Raw genomic sequence first — 21,885 nt, 5'->3', positions numbered from 1 at the left:
GAAACTTAAGAGTTTGGGAGGTGTGTTCTGAAAGGAAATTAGAGGACTGTTAACAGGAGAAACCTGGGTGGGCAACATCCTATGGAGAAGGGAACGGCTACCCACTTGTCTTCTTGCCTGGGAAATCGGATGGACAGAGGAGCCCGGCGGGCTACAGTCATGGGGTCCCAAGAGTGGGGCACAGCTAGACTGACCCTTCCACTTTTCCACTTCACCAGAAGGAAAAGGGGTGGATGTTGGGCAGCAGCAATGATAAACGTCCACAGTGGCTTGAGCGCTTGTGGCAGAAGATCCAAACAAGCAGTAATACCCAGTCATCCGTGGGTGTGCAGAGGATCCTGAACTTTCTGGAACTAACGGTTGGAAAAGAAATTGAAAAAACTTTCCGGGAAGGCAACCTAATGAGATGTATCAAAAATCTTAAAAGGTTAGATACTATAACGAAAGCATGCCACTTTCAGGAGGGTATCCTAAATAAGCAGGTACAGAAATCCTAAAAATACAAAATAAATTCACTTTATGTTTTAGAAAAATGAAAAATATTTGATTATACAAATAATAGGAGGTCAGCTAAATAAGTTACGTCTATGTTAGTAAATGTGCGGCAGAAAAAAAGAAAATAAGTTTTAAATTTTAACAGTAATTTGCATCGGGCTTCCCTGGTGGCTCAGTGGTAAAGAATCCGCCTGCCAGTACAGGAGACAGGGTTTTGATCCCTGGTCCAGGAAAGATCTCACAAGCTGAGGAGTAAAGAAGCGCACCGCAACTACCGAGGCTGTGCTCTAGAACCCGGGAGCCACCACCACTGAGACCTGCGCCCTAGAGCCGGTGCTCCTCAGCGAGAGAAGTCATCCCCAAAAGCCTGCAACTAGACAGCAGTCCCTGCTCTGTGCAACTAGAGGTGAGCCCGAGCAGCAGCAAAGACCCACATAATAAAAAAAAGATGTAAAAAGTGATTTACATCAATGACTGAACAGGTTACCTACAGAACACGCCATGCAACAGCAGAGTACACACTCCTTCTCCAGTACACATGGAGCATTCTCCAGGACAGACCATGTATCTTAGGCCATAAACAAGCCTCAGTAAAGTTAAAAGGACTGAAAATGGACAAAGTATGCTTCCTATCACAACAGAGTAAAATTAGCAATTAGTAAGAGAAAGAAATTTGGGGAAGTCACAAATATGTGAAAACTAAATAAAACACTCCTAAAAAGCCAAAAGATCAAAGAAGAAACTGCCAGGGAAATTAGAAAAAGCTCTGAGATGAATGAAAATGAAGATAAAACATATGGAAATATATTGGACAGAGCTAAAGCAATGCTTAGAGTGAAACTTACTAGTTGTAAATGCCTCCATTTAAAGAGAAGAAAGATCTCAAGTCAATAATCTAATTTTCTACCTTAAGACAATGGAAAAAGAAGATCAAACTAAACCGAATGCAGGATTTGAGTAGAAACGAATGAAACAGAATTGAAAAATAAGAAAAATAATCAATGAAGCCAAATATTTGTTCTCTGAAGATCAACCATACTGACAAACCTGTAGCTAGACTGATGAAGAAAAAAAGAGAAAAGACTCAATTATTAAAGGCAGTATTGAAAGACAGAACATCAACACTGTCTTCACAACAAGGATTATTAGGGAATGCTGTGAGCAACTGTATGTCTGCTCATTAGACAATTTAGAGTAAGTGAACAAATTCCTAAAAAAGACATAACTCCTGAAAACTGATTGAAGAGGAAACAGAAAATCTGAATAGACACGCTTACAAGTAGAGCAAGGCATCACGTAATGAATTACAAATTAGCACTTTGAAAGGGAGAGGGAAACGGCAACCCACTCCAGTATTCTTGCCTGGAGAATTCCGTGGACAGAGGAGCCTGCTGGGCTGCCATACATGGGGTCACACAGATTTGGACACGCCTGAAGCGACTTAGCATGCATGCATGCATTAAAGAAGGAAATGGCAACCCACTCTAGTATTCTTGCCTGGAGAATGCCAGGGACAGAGGAGCCTGGTGGGCTGCTGTCCATGGGGTTGCACAGAGTTGGACACGACTGAAGCAACTCAGCAGCAGCAGTACTTTGAAAACTACCCACAAGGAAAGGTTAAAGCTGATGGCTTCACTGATGAATTTACCAAACATTTCGAGAAGAATTAACACCAACCCTTCTCACACGTCCAAAAAGTAAAATAGGAGGGGACACTTTCTAACTCATCTTTGGAGGTCTGCGTTACCCTAATGTCAAAGTCAAAGAACCACAGCAAAACCACAAACTAATATCCCTTGCAAAATATAGACATAAAAATCCTCAGCAAATGCAAAAAAGGCAAATTCAATAACATACTAAAAAAATTATACACAATGATCAAGTGACATGATTCTACGTAAGAAAATCAATTAATATACCCCCTTAACAAAATGAAGGAAATGAAATAAAAAAAGGATGCACATAGTATATTTGTGGGCAAAAAAGGACCCAGCTGGTCAGTCTGACACCAAGCTATACCTCTTGACCACCACAGTACTCCTGGCGTACTTGTGTTGCTGAAATGAATAAATGGCCCAGCAAGAGTGCTGGCTTGAAGCTATGATAGCCTGAAGCTATTCTTGCGGAAAGGGAAGCCTTGGAAGCAGACAAACCTTGCTGGGCTCACACCTTGGGTGGGTAAAGAACCCTGTGAGCAATGGACAAGTCATTTAACCCTCTGAGCCTGTTTCCTCATTTGTAAACATGTAGGGAACATGTACGCTTGGCCATGTGTTGTAATTAAACAGGACAGTGAATGTAAAATCATGATTAGCACAGGGCTTGACTCAAAGTAGATGCCTGACACCTCTTTGATCTCAACAGAGAAGCTGCTGAATACCATGGAAAGGCCAGAGCTGGGGCTATGCAGACAGGGAGGAAAGTTCCTTTGGAAGCCTAGGCAGCTCTGCTTCATTCTATGGGTAAGGTTTTTAGCTTTGTGATCAGCAGGAATGCTCTTAAAACAAAAGGGGTCTTTGGAGTATTTGCAGAGAAAACAATTGGCAGGGGACAAGCTTGGAAAAAGGGACAGGAGAGACTGGTAGGAGATACTGAGAAACCAAGAATATGGGTAGCAGCTTTAAAAAGGCAAGGACGCTGGGCCGAGTCCGAGGTGTAGGAGGATGACAGAAAGGGGCTGCTGTGTGGGATGTGGTCCAGCGAAGCTCCAGGCCAAGAGGGAAGCTTTGAGGTCCTCCCAAGCCAGGCCCCTTCCCGCTAATCTGCCCACAGGAGACAGATGGCTCGGTTCAGCAGCTCAAAGGGGCTGGATTGTCTTGGGCTTCTCACTAGTTTTGAAACCCTAATTCTTAAGGCCAAAGGATTCTTTTGTTCAGTTTGCTCCCTTGAAGAGGGGAAAACCTCTTCTAGAGGGTGACTGGCTCTGACATCTTCTGCCCAGGAAGCAGAGAGAGCCTCCTCCCAGCCTTCACAGGCTGTCTCTGCAACCTTGTCCCAGCTCTCAAGAGCCGAGCTTGTGTGCTGAGTCAGTCTGGCCGCCTTCCAGTCGAGAACAGAGTGGAGGCTGCAATGCAGGGGCCATCAGAGGAACTATTTTTAGGCCCCATTTCAATCTTATTCAGCACAGGCGGTGAGATGCAAGGCTTGAAGGTGGCCAGACCGAGGGGGATGTCGGCGGAGATTGTCTCAGGCAAGTAGGTCGGGGAAAAGACAAAGAAATCTCAGTACAGGAGAGAAAGAAGTGCCCAGAGGTTCATGCCGCTGTCCAAGAGGCAAGAGGCACAAGAGGGTTGCTTCTTACAGGGAATCATTCCTGCATTACTAGAGGAGTCATGAGGAAAAATGCGGAAAGTGCAGTGACTTCCAAAAAGAGACTAGGACAAAGCGTACCTGGGGAGCTCGTTAAAAATACACTTCCCTGGCCCATCTGAGGTCAACTGAGTCCAAATATTAGAGTGGGGCGTGGGAACGTATTTCTAATTGTTCCCAGGGTGGGTGATTCTCGCACACAATACAGTTTGAGGACCCGTGGGCTGGAAAGCATCTACCTCTGGAATTTAAAGGAATGATCCAGGCCGAGGGGAGGGAGAAGCCCCGGAGGAGCCTTCTCTCTTCACTGGGCTCAGGCTTCTGTCAGTAAAAAGCAGGGCCCTGGGGAGGCCAAGAACCTCCTAGGTTCTGCCTCAGAAAATCCTTGTCACAGGGATGCTCAGAGATCAGCTGAGAAGACAAGAGGAAACAGCTCTTATACCAGAGGTCCACAGTATCCAAGGGTAACCGGTAAAATTCCATTTAGAGGCGCCCTTCCTGGTGGTCCAGTGGTTAAGATTTCACTTTCCAACGCAGGGGGTGCGGGTTCAACCCCTGGTTTGAGAGCGAAGATCCCATATGCCTTGTGGCCCAAAAGCCAGAACAAAATAGAAGTTAAGATTGTAATAAAATCAACAAAGACTTTAAAAATGGTCCATATTGAAAATAATCTAAAAAAATTCCATTTATAGTGGAAACCAAACTTCAAAGTGTGTTATGGGAAGGAAAAAATCCATGTGATTGGGACTATCATGGCAAATAAGATTTAAGTATATCGATTTTTTTTATTGTTGTTAGATTTATGTATATTGAAAACTGCTAAGAGAATAGATCTCCAAAGTTCTTAGCCCCACACCCATCTCCTCCCTGCCCCATCTATGTAAGGTGATGGATGTGTTAACCTTATTGCAATAATCATTTCTCAATGTATCATGATCCCTCTGTACAACTTAAACTTACACAGTTATATGTCAATTATATCTCAATAAAGCTGGAAAAATAAAACTTTATTTCATTTTCTAATTAGTGAACTTTATACCTGCAACTCTATAATAATGCTTCAATATTTTTTACATCTTTGTATCTTCTTAAAATTTTAATGGAGAGCGTTGCCTATTTCCTCAGGACTTCTCTTAATCCTCTGAGAATCAAACCATTATTTCCTGAGGTTCCTATCGTGCCATCACCGTGAAGCCTCTCCTCTGGAGACACCTGCTCTCACGCTGCCAGAGCATCACTGGACAGCAGCTCTGCCTGAGATCCTGATATCACTCTCATCAACTCCACGACACCCCACAAGATTCACAATTATTCTCTGGGACGTATTTGTCTGTTTTCGTTGCGCTGTCAGATGTTTGTAACATCCACCAGCCAGGGGAATCTGGCCGCTGGAGACACTGAAGGGGTGAGGGGCCGCGGGAAGAAGAGCTTTTGCTTTTTCTACTAGACTGCCTTTGGCTTCCCCTGCCACCTGCTAAGAGCAGGGACTTGGATGACAAACGTGAAGGCAGTGAGGGTCTGCTGCAGAGCCGGAGTCGTTCTCACTCTGCCGTTCCCGGCCAGCCAGAGAGAGCCATCCACACGTGCGTGTTCACGCCATGCCTCGCTCCCACCTGCCCTCAGACCAAAGCCACCCCCTCTCCCCAGGGAGCCGCAGACAAAGGCCACTTGGTCAGGTGACATTTTAATAGGCTACAAATAGAAAACCTGTCCTGGGAGACTATAAGAGCCACGTGTGCGCCGGAACCGGAAGCAGAGGCGCAGCACTTAGGGTCTGCGGGGAAGCAGGCCGAGAGCGACGTCAACGATGGCTGAAGAATCCTTGAGGGTGGTTATATTTAAAGGGCTTTATCCTGCTGGGACCCCTAGAGAAACAGGAGAAGGGAGGCCAGTTAACACCATAACTCTGGGCTGATATAATGAATGCATCCACACAAGGGACTACTACGAAGCTGTTAAGAGAGAATACGAGACTGGTGTAAGGAAAGCACACTGCAGAACAGTATGACAGGTGTGACAGCGGTTCTGAAAAAACGTCTTCATGTGCCCCCGAAGGCATGATGTGCCCACACAAGCCCGGAAGTGCCCACTGACGACGGGCACTTTAGGGGACAGGGGGCTTGGGCACCCTCACTGTCTACATTGTTTTTATGCAACAGTTTGTTGCTGTTTTTATGTTTAACAACAAACATGATTTATTCATGTCTATGATTAAAAAAATATAACTTGAAAATCCTCTTTTGTAGGGAGATTCCCATGCAGGTAGGAGTTTATGTGGGAAAAGAATCTGTACTAAGTGCCTGCCAAGGGCCTTGCGTTTATACTTGCTACTTCAGAGATGCTATTTCTATCATTTCAAAGATTTTAAATGAAGATGCAGGCTTAGGGATGTGACCTACCTGATATTAGACAGTCAGAAAGTCTCACAGACCAAATTCAAAACCAGGTCTGATGCTAAAGCCTGCTGGCACAAGAGGCTAACAACCATAGCCAAAGCCTGGACCTTGTGACATTTAGGTGCTTCAGCTCATCTTGGGCCCCTGGGCAAAAACTTCACGCAGGGTCCTTTTCCACACAACTCCATGGTGAACAATGTCCAGCTAAAGGGCCTCTTTCATTCTTCTGCCTGTGACTGACATTCAGTGGTAACCAGAAGGTGACACCTTGGATCTTGGTCTGAGGGAGGGAGGGTGAGAGGCAGTGTAGGTGTTTGCCAGAGGGAGGAGATTTGTGTATCTTTTTTTTTTTTTTTGCCACACTGCACAGAATGGACTTAAAGGAGGGCTTCCTCTGCCTGCACCGTGCTTGGCACTTGACAGGCTCCCCTGGTTTAATTTCATGCTCCCAACACCACCTGACTGGATACAGTTTTACTGATGAGGAATCTGAAGCTCAAGAGCTTCAGACCCTGATCACACAGGCAGCAGCTGCAATTTGAACCCAGGCTGTTCTGGCCCCAAAGTCTTTTCTTAAAATGATGTCATGAACCTTCCCAACACCAGAAGGGTACAGAGTCGAGTCAGGTAAATTGAGGCGTACAGCTGATGGAGACCCCACAGCCTGAAGGCAGCCAGCCCCGGGCAGAGCCAGACCTCGAGTCTCCTGCGGCCCAGGCCAGCCCTTTGCAGCCCAGGCCCTTGACCTGATCCCAGTGGTCAGGAGGACTCCACACCAAGAATCTCACATCCCACATCTCATCAGTCATGGAATTAACTGGATCTGGGCAGCCAAAGGAGCACCTTCCCAGAACAAAATGACAGACGAGCACAGCCTGGGGAACAAAGCAGTTCAGGAAACGGGTCCTGTGGGAACCACTAGACAGCAAAGAACAGACAGTGGCTGGGTGAGAATTCCCACCCTGGAAATGTGCTACAGCAGGCGGGGCGCGGGGAAGAGCTGAGGTCTCACACAGACAGACCAGGGACAGCAAGTCCCAGAACACACCGGCACCTAGCCGTCAGCGCCGCCTCGCAGCCACCGTGGGGCTGCACAAGAAGCCAGGCCAGGTGGAGGTGCCAGACGGAGGCGGGAGGATGTGGGACAGCCTCCAGGGGCGGAGGCTGGCTGTGTGAGAAGGTGAAGGCAGGCAAGGCACCTTCCAGACTGTCAGAGAACACAGCATGTCCTCCCTGGATACACACTATAGCCCTTTGTGACACCATTCCTCCCCAGCCCCCTGCCCCAAAGGGAAGGGATGCCTGAGGAGTGTGGGCTCTGGGATTCTGAAACTGACTCAAAGAACAAGACCATGAGTTAAGGGATGAAAGGGAAGGAAAAGACCCGACACCAAAGCGGAAGGAAAAGCAGCCAGAAATGCGGGGCGTGCAGATACACTGAATACCAAGCCGCCAGCGCCTGTGGGCATTTTCTGAGGCTCCGTCTGCCGAGATCCATTTTGGAAGGCCTACGTGAACTACCTCTGCTTCGTCATGAGTTAGAAGGTAATGCTTCCATTTCAGCCTTTGGGAAAGGCTCAGAGCTGAGCTGAAGTGGCTCTCTGAGTCACCCAGATGATGAGCGGGACAGCGGAGGTCTGCACCGTGTGTGTTATTTCACAGCTGGCTCCTCTTTGACGCCCGACTGCCTACAGCTGTGATCCTCCTGGACGTGGGAGCACTGTAGGGAGTACAGCAGACTCTGGGGATGGTGGGAGACATGTCTAGTCTGTATACAGGCCTATAGCCTGCATCTATTGAGGACATCCCTGTGTTCTCTGTAGTTTACAAACTTCATTTGAATCACAAAAAACAAACCTACTGGCTCCCACAGAAAGCAGAGAAAGGGAAGTTTAGTCAAGTCCTCTTGCTCGCGCAGCATGAGGCCCACCTCTGGGGTGTATGTGTGATGAACAACTAACTGGCCTGGGCTGGGCTGATAGGGCAGGGGCCCCAGGGCAAGTTTTAGGAAGGAGGAAGTGAGCTCTCTCCGGAAATCTGGCAGCAGGGTGTTAATTTCCACAGTGAAAGGAGACCAGAGCACCCGAGGACATGTGTGCCCTCTGTGCCAGGCTCTCTCTGCCCCGCGTCCCTGTGAGAGGCAGGGCTGGAGGTCCCGGGGCCCTGTCCCTCACCTGAAAAGCCGCAGACACATCTTCTCCTGGGGAAATTCCTTGGGACCCTCCACGCTGTCGTCATGGCTCTCCGTCTCCAGGTAGACGTCCAGCAGCACGCACAGGCGCTGCAGCTGGTTGGTCAGAAGCTGGTGGCCAGGCCGCGGGCCGCACAGCTCCTTGTAGCACACGTTGACCTCGCTCTCCATGGCCTACGGGGCGGGGGGGTTGGGGGGGGAGGTGCGGCAGAAGCCAGAAACTCAGCACCACTTGTAGGCCAGCTGGGTCTCATGGTTTCATGTGAACCGAGCCTGGGCCCCTGCAGATCAAGCCAGGCTGGCTTGTCCTGAGGCACCCGCTCCTCAAGACAATGGAGTCTTCCTGATCCTGACCTGGAACATTTCCTGCCTTGCATGTCCACAGCCAAAAAGAGCAAGATGGACAGAGGAAGAATCTCAAGATCAGATCCAAATGGGAAAGTATTAGGGTTCAAAGTGTGCTCCTCGGCTATGGAGTCAGATCCATGGGCATAACAGCAATTAACACGGGCAACGATTTCACACCGTCTCGTTCCTGTGCATTTTACATTTCCGCATAAGCCTGAAACGACCTTTCAAGGCTGGTCTTTGTATTAGCCCTGTTTTATAAGCAGGGTGAACCTGTGGACCCCAGGCTAGTAAGGGGGGTCTGAGCCCTTCACTACACCTTGCAGTCTCTAGCACATTCTACAATCCCAGCAGCATCTGCCCTGGAACTTCATCAATGCCCAAGCCCCCAGCTACCACCGGTTGTGCCCCCCTCGCCCCCCACCCCGGCCCAAGGAGGCTCTCCCTGCTCCTCCCATCACCCTCCGAGGACCTTACCCGAATATTGTCATCGTTGTTGTTGGTTTTCTCCCCTTTCCAGTTCAGACAGAGCTGGAAAATGGGTGGGATGGATGAGTAGCCAGGGTTCAGCACCACAGCAGCCTGGAGCTTAGCTGGGAAAGGTGGGGAGAGGAGGAAAACGCAGTTGAGAGCTGGCTTGCCAGCCACGACCACCTCCTCGCTGGAACCCTGAGGCCAGCTCTGTGTCTCACATTAGTCCAGGTGCTCAGAGCACATTCTGCTACCAACTTTTACTTTCCGCCTAGAAACTCCAAAGTGGTACTGTCAGGCTGCAGAAGGTGAGGTCCTGTGACTAGGCCTCAGGACACAGAGATGTGAGGAGTCCTGAGTCTGGTTAGCCCAGTTCTATTTACTACTTTGACAGAAGTCTGTTTTACCTGGCATTTATTTGCCAGCAGGATAAGGATTTTCCCAGTGAAGGTGCCCTATCTGTTTTTCTTTTCAACAGTATTATGTACTAGACATCACATTATAGTCAAATATATTTTCTCTACTCTGTTCTTTATTTTTATCTATTTTGTTACGTGAAGCTTTTTGATAACCAGCATTTACTGAGCACCTACTGTTTTCCGCGCACAGTGCTGAGCCCTTTTCACCCACATTTTATTTCATTCTGATAACGAGTCTCATCCCATTTCACAGTTAAAGAAACTGAGGCTCTGACAGAAACTTCCTAAAAATCATTAAACAGCCGCAAAACAGCAGTGCTGAGTTTAACCAGAGCTACCTGGTGCCAAAGCTGTGTTCATAATCATTAAATGAGAAATTTGTATTTTTTAACATACTTATTTTTTCTCTGGTGACAGCCTTTGTCTTTTTCAATACGATACCCTCTCCATCAATGAGTTAAGTGCTTAGCCACCCTTTTTTCATTATTTATGGGGACGGAGGGAATGAACGCTCACCCACTAGTAATTCAAATAAATTAATAGAGAACAAGAGAGTATAGAATAAGATAACTCTACCCTGACAGTCGCAACATTTATTGAAAAGTGACATTTTACTGTTGTTTCTGTCATAATAGTTTTGAATGTATTTCTGGGTTGATCTCTTGTCCACCAATTTTTTTGTTTTTAATCCATACTATGAAATTGTTGTCCACTTATTCATTTAAAGTTCACTCTTAAATTTTCAAATGCTATTACAACACATCTAATAAAAATTTAAATGATCACATTCATCCTTTGTATGAATACAGGATATCTGTTATTTTTCCAAGCTCTGTTCCCCTCATCCAGGAAGCAAAAGTGATGTCTTCCAATGATTTCCCACCCTTGGGGCTTTGGAAATTTCTTGGATGCATAGTTTTCTGTGCCCTTTGAAAACAGCACTCTGTGTTGTTTAGGGATGAGGTTTGAGTATTTTTTAAAAGGAGAGAAGACAGAAAGTGAACGCAAAATTCCAAACAGCAGTCACCCATCACAAGGGTGAGAATGAAGTGGGATCAAGGAGCCTCCACTGTATCTGAAGTTATCTAATTTCCTCAGAATATTTCTAAAAACATGAAAAGTGAAGACACGGGTAAAGAATCATGAACATCAAAGAGTGTAACCTTTCATTTCTCACACTATCTTGGAACTACAGACAACTCCCTCTGCCCTGCAGCCTTGGCACTGAGCCTCTGGGGTGGGCCAGACCCACAGAGGCTGGGGCTGGACGACAGCCCCACAGGCGCCAAAGGGGTGGGTCCAGCTGGAAGCCCTGGCCGATCAGATGCCAGGACAGAGGTGAGGAATCAGAGCTCTCAATGCCTCCCCAAGTGAGCGCAGGGACTGCAAAGAGGGAGGAGAGTCCTGCACTTCACAGCTTTAGAGTGACAGCCCTACCTTGAAGAGAGGATGAGCAGTTCTCTGATTCTAAAGGGTGATGAAGCAAAAGGGCTAAGAATTCAGGCTCAGAGATCTGACTGGGTGTGTGACTGAGCATCATCTACAGAGCGGGTACGTCACCAGCGCCGCACCGTGGTGACGATTAGCGGAGGACGGGACTGTTGCAGTACAAGTCCTGGCTGAATGCTGCCTCTCAGCTGAGACTGCTGAGTCCCCGAGGCAGGAGTCCAGATCTTTAGCTTCCTTGGGCCAGCTCCCAGGAAGGTTTGATTCTCAGTGGCTCCCCTCACCTAGAACCACTGTCGGCAGAGTGGTTACCTGTGCCCCTCTCCACAAGTGCCATGTAGTAGAGATTGGTGTCCCCGGCCAGTCCCGCCTCCACAATGTCTTTGGTGAAATGCAGCTCCTGGAAGTCACCAAGAAGGGGGAGGGTGAGCTGTTGGCGCCTCTTGTCAGACTGCCCCACCTTTCAGGAGGAGGAGCAGCAGAAAGGAGACTCGGGTCTGCAGTCCCCAGGACAGCAACAGTGGCCTGTCCCTGCCCCCCCGCCCCCCACACACACCTACCGTGTAGTCCTCATGGGCAATCGTCACCCACTTCACCAGGCGAGAGACGACCTTCGCAGGGAAGAGGTAGTGGCAGTCGCTGGTGACCGGGACAATGCCGTGCTCTAAGAGAGCAGGACAGAGGGCATCACAGGCGGAAATCGTCCACCACAGCTGGGTAACCGGCACCCTCTGAAAGGCTCAGATGGCCCTGCCACCTGTCCAGGTACACTCGGTACTCAGGTCAACACGCGCCAGGAATGGAGGCACGTCAACCTGACCTTCGCCCAGCGCTCGTGCACGTGGCAGGACCCAGCCCCAGCATTCACAGCGCTTCATCCTTAATGCAAACGAAAAACCCCCTGCCGCCAGAACCGACGAGGAGGCCTCTGTGGCAGTGACTGTTAATTAGATCAAATGGCCAAGAGGGCCGTTCTCGCAGCTGACCTTGTAGGAGGAAGGACTAGTCTTCCGTGCCAGTTCCTCTAAGGGAGAAGAGCAGCAGGGCTGCTCCAGGGCGAATTCCTGCTGGTGTTTCAATAAGCAAATATGCCAACATGGTACACGCTATCCAGGGTGACAATCACCCAACCCCGGGACAAAACAAACTCCACAGTGCTGATGGGGAGCCTGGAGAAACCAGAGTCCACGTGGGGCCTCCAGATGGGTGCTGGGAACGCAAAGCCTTTCCTGACAGTGGCTCTTTTATTTATTTTTGATGTGGATCACTTTTAAGGTCCTTATTGAGTTTGTTATAATATGGCTTCTGTTTTGTTTTGGATTTTTGGCTGCAAGGCATGCGGGATCTTAGCTCCCTGGTCAGAGACAGAACCTGCAGCCTCTGCGATGGAAGGCGAAGTCTTAACCACTGGACCACCAGGGAAGCCCTGACAGTGGCCTTTTTCAGGCTGGAAAGATCTTAACCCTCCCCCACTGGTGCCTTGCACCCGACAGGCTGTGACAGGTGTTCACAGAACGAATAAAAGAGAAGCCCCTACATGGCCACCATCTTGGTCAAGGGCTCATCAGAACCACTTGGGAGCTTACGGTGAACCCCGGGCTCAGCCCCGGCCTGGAGGATGTCAGCTCAGGGGTCAGGGGAGGGAGGAGGCGTGGGTTACTGGACCACTGTATTCAAGCAAGCTGAGCGCAAGCTCCATAGAAGCAGGGCTCTGTCTTGTGCTCGTGGCTCCTTCCCCAGCACTATACTGGAGACCCCGAGTGAATGAGGTTCCTGTTAAAATGTACAGTAAAATCTGCCACGCGCTGACCTAGCACAAGTGCTCCCAACCAATCTAGTAAGTTGGGGCCCCAAAAGGCTTTGGGCGGGCCGAGACAGCCTTGTAGCCCTGTGGGGAGCTCACACCTCTGCTTGGCGGCCTAGAGCTCTCCCCAGTGGCCCAGCTGACTTTGTCATCAGGATTCCAGACGTCTGAGCGCAGGGCTCCGTGCTCTTTGTGCTTGTGCTGAGCGGCTCAGGCCACAACTCCGACTAACACCACTTACCCAGGGAGGCAAACTGCTTGTGGAGGGCGAGGCGGGACTGCACCCTGGTCTTCAGCAGTTTCATGGTGGTCTCCATGTGACTGGCGCTCAGTGAGTGGTCTGTGATCACAGTGTGCTGTGGGTGGCAGAGCACAGCACACGCGTGAGTGCTCTCTGTGCCCTCCTCCTGCCACCCCTCTCCCAGGGCCTGCCTGCCCGTGGCGGCCAGGAGCACCCACGTCCTGGCGTAGATGTCTTCTGGGGTAGCAGGGTCTCCCTGAAGTGGGGCCAGAAACCGAGTCCCAGCGGGAATGATTCAAGCTGACGGGATCTGGAGAGGCTGGGGGAAAGGAAGGCTTCTGCTGAGGTGCCCGTTGCCCTGGGGTTCATTTCTGGCACCTTCGTACATAAGACCAAGGGGTAGCAGCACCGGGAGCCATGGGATACGCAGGGCAAGGATCCAAGTTACTTTGACCTGGGGGGGTAATAGGCTCAGGGTGAAAGCAAAAGACACCTGAACACTTGGAGGCCTTGGACACTTTAGAGTGAAGGGAGGACAGGTCACAGCCCAGAGGGCTGGCATTCTGCTAGTTTAAAGTCCCAGAGGCCATCAGAAGCCCTTCTGGAGTCTGCAGAGGAGAGGAACAGGGCTCCTCAGCCAAGGGGACTCAATCAGTGGACACACCTGAGGCTGCTCTTTGGGGAAGTGAAGACCACCCAGCTTCTGCACCCACAAGTAGGGGTGACCGAGGTCAAGTACGTAGTCCCTCAAAGTCAGGATGCTGCAGAAAAGAACACAGAACGGAATGAGTTTAGAAGTCACTTTTGCAGTGGTCCCAGGGTATATGCCTCATCCCACCCTTCCATCTCCCCTAACAGAACGGTCCTGCAGGCTCAGCGCACTCATGGCCGGGCTGCCAGCAAGGTCTCTCAAGTTCATCAGTTCCCTGCTGTGAATTTTCTCTCTCCTAGAGCCAACTTTCTCTTTTTCCCTGGCAGCCTTCAACTCATTAGCAAATCTCAATAAAAAGGCAGTGTACTTTTCATTAGTCCAGCAATTTATAAAGTATTTTCTAAATTTTAATCATCAAGAGAACTAAAATGTTAAACACATCTCTTACCACACTCAGAGCTTTGACCCTTCCACCCTTCCCCATCCTTCTCCAGGGCCTCATAAGCAAGAAAGGACAGGTGTCCCCTTCTCTGGATGGAGCACTCCCTCTCGCCCCACCATTTCTCCATCCCCCACCCCCACCCCCTGAAGGCCTCTGGTCCTAACAGGTCTCCTGCTTTGAGTCACCAGAGAAACTCTGAAGTGGACAGGCTGGAAGAGGAGGAAATGTTGCTGACTCACCCAACTTTATCAAATTGATACTGATTGGCTGGATTGGGAGTCTTCTTTCCATGATCCCCCGGGTACAAGCAGCTCAGGACTGAGTCAGGAGACAGCAAGTCACTGGAGGAGGGAAAAGACTGCAATGAGAACACTGGCCAAGCCCTTGGCTCGATGCAGACGTGGCCATCTGGGGGTGGTAACGCCCTCTCCCACTGATGAGAAAAGCCACCATTTACTGAATGCTTCTTGCAGTCTAGACCCTGTATATGCCTGAGGTCATCAGATCCTCACAACCCTATGAAGTAGGAAGGATTAGCATTTCCATTCTATGGAGGAGAAACTCGAGGCTTTGAAAGATATAGCAAGCCCAAGCTGACACTGCTAGTAAGCGCTGGAGCCAGGCTTTACACTGTTCCATCAAAGACAGTAATACTCTTAATTGCAGGTTTTTTTGTTTGTTTCTGGTGCAGATCCCATCTCTGGTTGAGGAACTCCGGCCCCTGCCTTGAAAGCATGGAGTCTTAACCACTGGACCACCAAGGTAGTCCTTTAACCACCAATTTCCAAAGAAACCTATCCCTTCAAGAAGTATACAGTGACCAGAGCCTTTCCTCAAGGGAGCAAAACCCTGTGACACCAGAAATAGAACACTCAGAACTTTCATAGGAGCAGAACAGATTTCTTCTACCCCAAAGAGACCCAGTGTGCAGCTCTGATGCTCTGCCTATCTCACACTGCACCTCATCTCATGCGGACACAGAAAGAGCTCCCCTTGAATATTCCCAGAAAAGATACATCACACAGACTGGACACAAGGTGACCTAGTGCTGTAAGCAGAAAGACACAGTGATGCCAATGCCACTCCTCACAACGGTTAAACATGTAATTGAGAGTGACGATCAGAGAAGAGACAGCACAGGCGCAGAATGGAGTAATCTGGTCACAAAGGACAACAGGGCCCAATCTTTCCCTTCATCCGTGGGAGCTCCCCTTCACCTTCTAGGGACAGCATCAGGAGAGACTCAGGCAGACGGCCGATCCTGCTGCCCTGAGCCCGGCAGGCCTCTGGGAACTCGGCCCAGGAGAGTGGCAGTTTGTGGCTAAACTGCTCTGCACTGCTCTGTCCTGCCAGAGTTTCCCTGCATCACCCCCACCCCCAAGGGTCTCTGTCCCCTTCACTGCTACAGAGAAGTAGCTATAAAGTCAGTAACTGTCATTCTTTTAGCCAATATTTAGTGGCGGATACTAATATACTCAATCAACCAAAACAAAACAGTTAAACTGCATAAAAGTGGGACTTGAAATTGACAAAACCTGATGGAATGGTCAAATTCTGACAAATTTCCACCCACAACATGTGGCTCAGGACAACTGAATTTGGTAAAAACAATGGACATTAAAGAGCAGGCGACTGCACGTGCAGAGGCTGGTGAGGAGAGGTCTTCAGGGTCCAGTGGTGCCAGCCTGCAGCCCCAGGGCTTAGCAGGTGGGCGTCTGAGAAGGGAGCAGGCAGGATGCTTACCCAAGGAGCTCCACAGGGGCCCTCTGGCTGAGCAGTGCAACTGGGTGGTCTGGAGAAGCCAGCCCCAGGCTCCCCCTGCTGGCGTGAGGTGGGAACAGGGACGACAGCACCCACAGTGCTCAGGATGGCCCAGCATCACTCTCAAGCACAGGGACAAGGATGCAGCCAGGAGGGGGCACGGACACTAAGCTCAGGGTGGACGGCAGCCACCCTCGGGCAGCCCTGGGAAGAGCCCTGTGCCTCCCAGGCTATCTACACCTGACGTGAGGACTCAGTGGGGCAGGGCTGGGTGGCGAGCCAGGCCAGGCGAGCCTCCTTCACCCCCAGGCCCTCTTGGTCCTCTTCCCTTCCTCCCACGACCAGCGGCCATGGTCAGGGCCTTTCTGGGGACGCTCCCCCTGTGGCTGCCTCTATGTGCCTCTGCTCACCCTTCTCAAAACCCACCCACCAGTCTTCTTCCCACTGCTGCTACCAGGTAAGGACAACCTGGGATTGAGCTGAGCTGCAGAGTAAAATCCCAGGCCCTTGGGGCAGAAAAAGACAAGAGAAAGAGAGGCCTAAATCTGTCAGCCTGGTAAAGTCTGCCAAGTCTCACGTTTACACTCTTTTCACTGGTGTAAAAGCTGGAGCCCACCCACTCAGTTTACAACAGGCTGCAGTCGTTTCTGTCATCGGCTGTGTAGTAAGAAGACGGCACGGATTCCAGCCAGTGAGCGCTTTCTAAATATACCCTTAGTGCGCCAGGACTTCTGGCTGTGTGGACGCGACAGCAGACGCCAGTGCGGCTGTGAACCCCTCCGAGTCAGGTGAGAGAGGATCCGGGAAGAGCACAGCAGGCAGGCACCCGCCACACCCCCGCCCACATGCCAGCCCCAGAGGTACCCTGCGCTGATGGGGGTGGTCAGCTCTGCGGCGGTGGTCACTTTGGCTTTCACCGTCATGATGTTGAGGTTCATGAGGTAGTAGAAAGTCAGGTGCAGCGCACTGCCATCTGGAGGCGAGGAGGAAGAGAGACGCCCTTTATGAGCCGACATTAGAAGGGAGTCGACAGAGTCATAGAAAATCAACGACGTTTAAGGTCTTTCACACAAAAACAATGGCAACTTAATATTGACTTAAAGTCTCTACAAACTCTTTACTCCTCCTCCCTCCAAGAAGTGGAGCTTCATTTTCCTCGAGAGTGGATTGGACAGAGAGACTCTGCTTCCAACTAAAACAACAAGGAAAAGAAGCGATCAAGTGATCACCAGGTCAGCAAGTGATCTGGGTTAACATCACTAGTACCAAGATGCAGTGACACCATGGATCCCTGGTAATACAGGATGGTGAACACTCTATCTGTGGTGTGCTTTCTCCAAAACCCACAAACTCAGTCTAATCAGAAAACATCAGACAAGGCCAAACTGAGAGTCTTTCTACATGATACATAAACCTCATCTTCCAAAGTGTCAAGGTCATAAAAAACAAGCAAAGACTTGAGGAGACTAAGGGGCACAATGACTAGATGCACATGAGATCCTGGATTGAATCTGAGAACAGGAAAAGGGCATTAGGGGAAAAACCAGGGGCATCTGAGTAAGTTCTATAGTTAATGGTATAGTACCAATGAAACTAACTCTGATTTTGAAAACTGCACTCCGGTGAAGTAATCATGTACAGATATGAGAGTTGGGTCATAAAGAAGGCTGAGCACTGAAGAACTGATGTTTTCAAACTGTGGTGCTGGAGAAGACTCTTGAGAGTCCCTTGGACAGCAAGGAGATCAAACCACTCAATCCTAAAGGAAATCAATCCTGAATATTCATTGGAAGGACTGATGCTAAAGCTGAAGCTCCAATACTCTGGCCATCTGATGTCAAGAACTGACTATTGCATAGACTATTTCTTGAAAATACACAGAGAACCAACACGGTGGCCGCCCTTGGAACTCAGACCTAGGCCCAGGGTCTGGGAGGCTGGGGTGAGAGGGAAGCTTATGTCTGACCATTAACTCTTATCACGCTGGGATGTTTTATCATGTGCTCCAGTATCCATATGAAGCCAGTTTCAAAACCCACATTCTCTGCAGAATACAAAGTTCTATTTGTATGTATTAAATTAAGCAAGTTGATTATGCTAGTCAAAAGCGGCATACTCTTGGCAACTTGCTCTGTGTACCTGACCTGTCAAATTCAGAAAGATGGTAGCTTCATCAAGTGTCCCTGATGTGTCTAATGGTTTTGCTATATTCTTAGGGTTATGATTCAGGAAGGGAAAATAAAGTCAAACTCCATGAAGAACAATAAAGGAAAACAGAAATATGAAACCAGAATCTTTCCATAGGCAACGGGGCATCGGCTTGCCAGACCCCAGGTGGCTGCAGCTGGCTGTACTCCTAGGTGTTATGAGATGCCCTGGACTATGGAGAGCCAGACCTTTGCACTTCAGGTCCAGCAGAACAGACAGCGGGTGCCTCTTCAGCATCTCCTTACGCTTGTCGTCTAGCTGAACTCCCAGTGTGGGTCGCCGGCGTTTCTGGACAAAGGAGGGAGTTGAGCAGGTTAAGCACACGTCACAGGAATCCCCCCTTCCCTCTCCCGGCCACCCAGGGCTTTAGCACTGGGACCTGTGCTTCAGCTCTCAGGCTGCCAGGACCCCAGCCGCCCTCTCTTCCACATCTCTCTTCTGCTTCCAGGGAGGATGGCACCTGGCAGCTAGCAGGCCCCATGCTCTCACCGTGGTCTGCTCCTCCTCGGCGTCCGAGTCACTCTCATCGTCTGCAGTGACAGAGGGAAGGCAGCTGGGGGATGAGGGGACTCCCCCAATTCTCCCCAGAGCACCTCGGTCGGGGCGTGTTAAAGGGCTCAGGCTTTTGTCAATGAATTTCCTTAGAACAAATAATAAATCTGCTGATTCTCACTTAGTACAGTACAGCGATGCAAGGAAAAGGATAATGACCTATAATCCCATCGCTCCTGAGTTCTTCCAGTGCTTTTTAATGCCATCCTAGGGACATCCTAAGGTCCTCCACTGGTGGTGGAAGCAATAACAGTAACATGAACAACAGCAGCAGCTCATACATCTGGGGATTACAAGCCATGTGCTGAGGGTGATGCTGAGGGATCTACATGCCCGACCTCCTTTAACCCACATCACAATCCTAGATACACGAGCTATCACTATCTTGCTTTGACAGTTGAGTGAACTGAGGCTCCAAACGTTGAAGAGTTTCCCCAGCACCGTGAGCTAGTGAGAAGCAGGGCTGAAATCCAAAGTCAGGGCTTTTCCCTGTTTACCCTGAGCACTGAGACACTGAAGCCAAGCTCCCTGCCACTCAGAACCAGTACGGCTCATTTCCACAAGACCAGAGACGGCCCTGGGTGGAGACCTGGTGCCCCTGGAATCAGCAGAGGAGGACATGGAAGAGGATCCTGAGTACCACTTACCCTGGGAGTCCTCAGGAGGCTTGAACAGAGCCTTGGCCTCATCCACGCTGCCTTCAATCGCCACAGACAACATCTTATCTGGGAGCAAGAAAGAACAGCCTGTGACAGCTGCTGAGGGAAGGAGCTCAGCCGCACAGCAGGCCCACCCTGGGGTCGCACTGCCTGCACCTGTCACAGTTCCTTACTGACAGGGGCTGGAAGGCAAAAAGCCCTTTCTCCCGCTGCAGAGCGGCTAGGCAGGAAACCTAGGTCTTTTTTCCATCATTTACCGAAAACAAGGACTCCAAGTGTGGATTCCTGGCCAAGTATCACCTGAGACTAGGTGTGAATCCTCTCCTCAGGTTTACACCAAGGCACAGAAATCCAAGCCAATGGCCCAGAGCCACATGGCACAATTCTGCCAACCATCAGAAAAGCTCTCATCTGGACCCTGTAACTGTCCACGTCCTAGGAACGACGGCTCTCCCCTCAGTTATTCTTCTGTGCTACACCAAACACCCAGCACCTGCCTGTCACATTTAACTGGAAGAAGGACAGTAGGGAGGAAGATGGAACCTGCAGTCTACTCTCGGGCCTCAGTCTCTACCCAACCAACTCCCAAACCCACAACCGGGGAAGTTATGTCACTGCTCGGAGCCTCAGTTTCGGCATCTGTGAAACGGGGATTTGACAGATGGGAGCTGCCCAGCTGGCTGATGAGGACTGAAAGAGCTAATACCTATAACTTTAATTTTGAAATTACTGAAAAAAATTCACTTTGAATCCTCACAACAACCCTACAGGAGAAATACTATTACTCTAGCCATTTACAGATGAGAAAATTAAGGCTCAGGGATGTTAGATACAATAGCCAAGTAGACAAACTAGGATTCAAGTCTATTCAGCCTAAGCTTGGTCCGTCTACCACAGAGCTAAGCATCCTGATCCCTGTACCAGGCCTGACAGCTCACCGAGCAATGCCTGGACCTGCCTTTGTGGAACTCTGAGTCTGGTGCTGGGAGGTCAGAGAGGCTAGAGCCCTTCTTGCTCCATTCAAAGGGGTGTACAGAGATGCAACATAGTCATGGGGGCCTAAAAGAGTTTGCCCAAGAGTATAAAGAAGGATGACAGACTTCCCCCAAGGGGCAGGCCACTGACGTATTCCCAGGTGGCTGACCACTGCTTATCACCGACAACGCTGCAAGAACCACCACAGCTCGTCCCAAAGAAACTGGCTGCCCCCACCAAACACAGGCAAATGCCAGACTGTTCTTTTGACTGGTTTACTCCTGGAATTCCACAGTAAAATGGGAATGAAAACAGGCTGGATTTCAAACACAAAATAAAAGAAAATTACTCACCCTGTCTAGGGGGCTGGGAAGATTTCCTATGAGCTGATGATGAAAACAGGAGGGAGAACAGAGGGGAAGGAGAGGATCAAAGGGACCGGGAAGACATAAGAAGAGAGACAGTAACGTGCGGATGCCGCGGCTGGGAGGACAGGCATGCACCGATGCAGCGTGTCTGAGGCGGTGGGCTGGGGGAGGGGAGAAAAGTTTAGGTGCCAGGGGAAAGCTGCAGGAAGGCAAGAGGTAGATCTCCAGAAACATCCCCCAATCCTACTGGAGTCAGGGGCTGCCTTCAAGCTTAATAAGGACACCTCCTCTCCCCCGGTAATTCACTGTGATGACATGCGGCCTGTTCCAGGGCATGGCGGTGAAAGCCTGGGAGAGCTGGCTGGGACCTGTGTTCACTGAGCTTCTCCCTCAAGCGAGCGGAAGGCACCGATCCACCTGCCAAGCGTGCCTTGATGGGGGAAGCGCTTGGGAGCCTGGAGAGGCTGCCTCGGCACTGAACCCAACAGCCGACCAGCCGGGCTTATCAGAGATTCAAAGCCATCCATCCTGGAGTGCCCATCAGGTTAGTCCAGCCTCAGGCCAGCTGGTCAAAGCAGCCATGCTGGGCGGTGCAGAGGGGAGGCAGCATCTGTCACCTGAGGGCTTCTGGGCAGGGCCCGGGAGCTTTCCTCAGCAGGCGGTGCTTCCAGATGCCTCCCTGGCCTCGGCCGCTGCTCCCACAGCCCCTCTCCCCTGCCCGCCCCACACTCACCACAGGCCTGCCCGTACGCAGTGGCTTGGACAAAGAGCACATAGAGGGGAGGCGGCAAGTGTCTGGCTGTCTCGTACTGCTTGTGAGCCTGGTCGAAGGGCATGAACAGGTACTCCTGCACCGGGAGGGAAGCCTGCAAGCAACGGAAGAAGGGATTTTGTTTCTCTTTGGTAGGCAGTTCATACAGGAACCTTATCAAGTTGACAGCAATGACAAACAATAAGAAAATGAACTTTAAAAAAAGATACCAAAGGAGCTCAGCTCAGCGCTCTGTGATGACCGAAAGGGGTGGTGTAAGGCTCGGAGGGCTGCACTCTGAAAGGAACACTCAGGTACAGCCTCTAGCGGACTGACAAATTTTATTACCCAGCTTCGCTGGTAGCTCAGAGGTTAAAGCGTCTGCCTGCAATGTGGG

At 50.1% G+C, this 21,885-nt stretch overlaps 1 protein-coding gene across 8 annotated transcripts in view; it reads right to left on the bottom strand.

Annotated features, from left to right (window-relative positions):
• THOC5 (THO complex 5) overlaps positions 5,470 to 21,885 on the bottom strand; it is a 28,872-nt gene continuing 12,456 nt past the window's right edge. For 5 of the 8 annotated variants that reach the window (XM_018061011.1, XM_018061015.1, XM_018061013.1 and 2 more), the window contains 14 exons: positions 21,471 to 21,603; positions 20,723 to 20,755; positions 19,383 to 19,460; positions 18,673 to 18,713; positions 18,372 to 18,471; positions 16,840 to 16,948; positions 14,454 to 14,555; positions 13,785 to 13,881; positions 13,121 to 13,235; positions 11,636 to 11,739; positions 11,388 to 11,475; positions 9,217 to 9,332; positions 8,375 to 8,565; positions 5,470 to 5,669 (listed from right to left, as the gene is read on the bottom strand). In XM_018061011.1, coding sequence (XP_017916500.1) covers positions 5,606 to 5,669; positions 8,375 to 8,565; positions 9,217 to 9,332; positions 11,388 to 11,475; positions 11,636 to 11,739; positions 13,121 to 13,235; positions 13,785 to 13,881; positions 14,454 to 14,555; positions 16,840 to 16,948; positions 18,372 to 18,471; positions 18,673 to 18,713; positions 19,383 to 19,460; positions 20,723 to 20,755; positions 21,471 to 21,603 — 1,371 coding nt within the window. In that variant the 3' untranslated portion in view covers positions 5,470 to 5,605. Of the gene's footprint in view, positions 5,670 to 5,799; positions 7,921 to 8,374; positions 8,566 to 9,216; positions 9,333 to 11,387; positions 11,476 to 11,635; positions 11,740 to 13,120; positions 13,236 to 13,784; positions 13,882 to 14,453; positions 14,556 to 16,839; positions 16,949 to 18,371; positions 18,472 to 18,672; positions 18,714 to 19,382; positions 19,461 to 20,722; positions 20,756 to 21,470; positions 21,604 to 21,885 lie in introns of those variants that run through there. The other 3 variants (XM_018061017.1, XM_018061018.1, XM_018061014.1) reach the window with 2 other exon arrangements.

This window comes from Capra hircus, chromosome 17, assembly GCF_001704415.2.
Source record: "Capra hircus breed San Clemente chromosome 17, ASM170441v1, whole genome shotgun sequence".
NCBI classification, from domain to species: Eukaryota; Metazoa; Chordata; class Mammalia; order Artiodactyla; family Bovidae; genus Capra; species Capra hircus.
The sequence above is the reverse complement of the archived record's forward strand: the minus strand, read 5'-3'. Positions and strand labels throughout refer to the sequence as shown.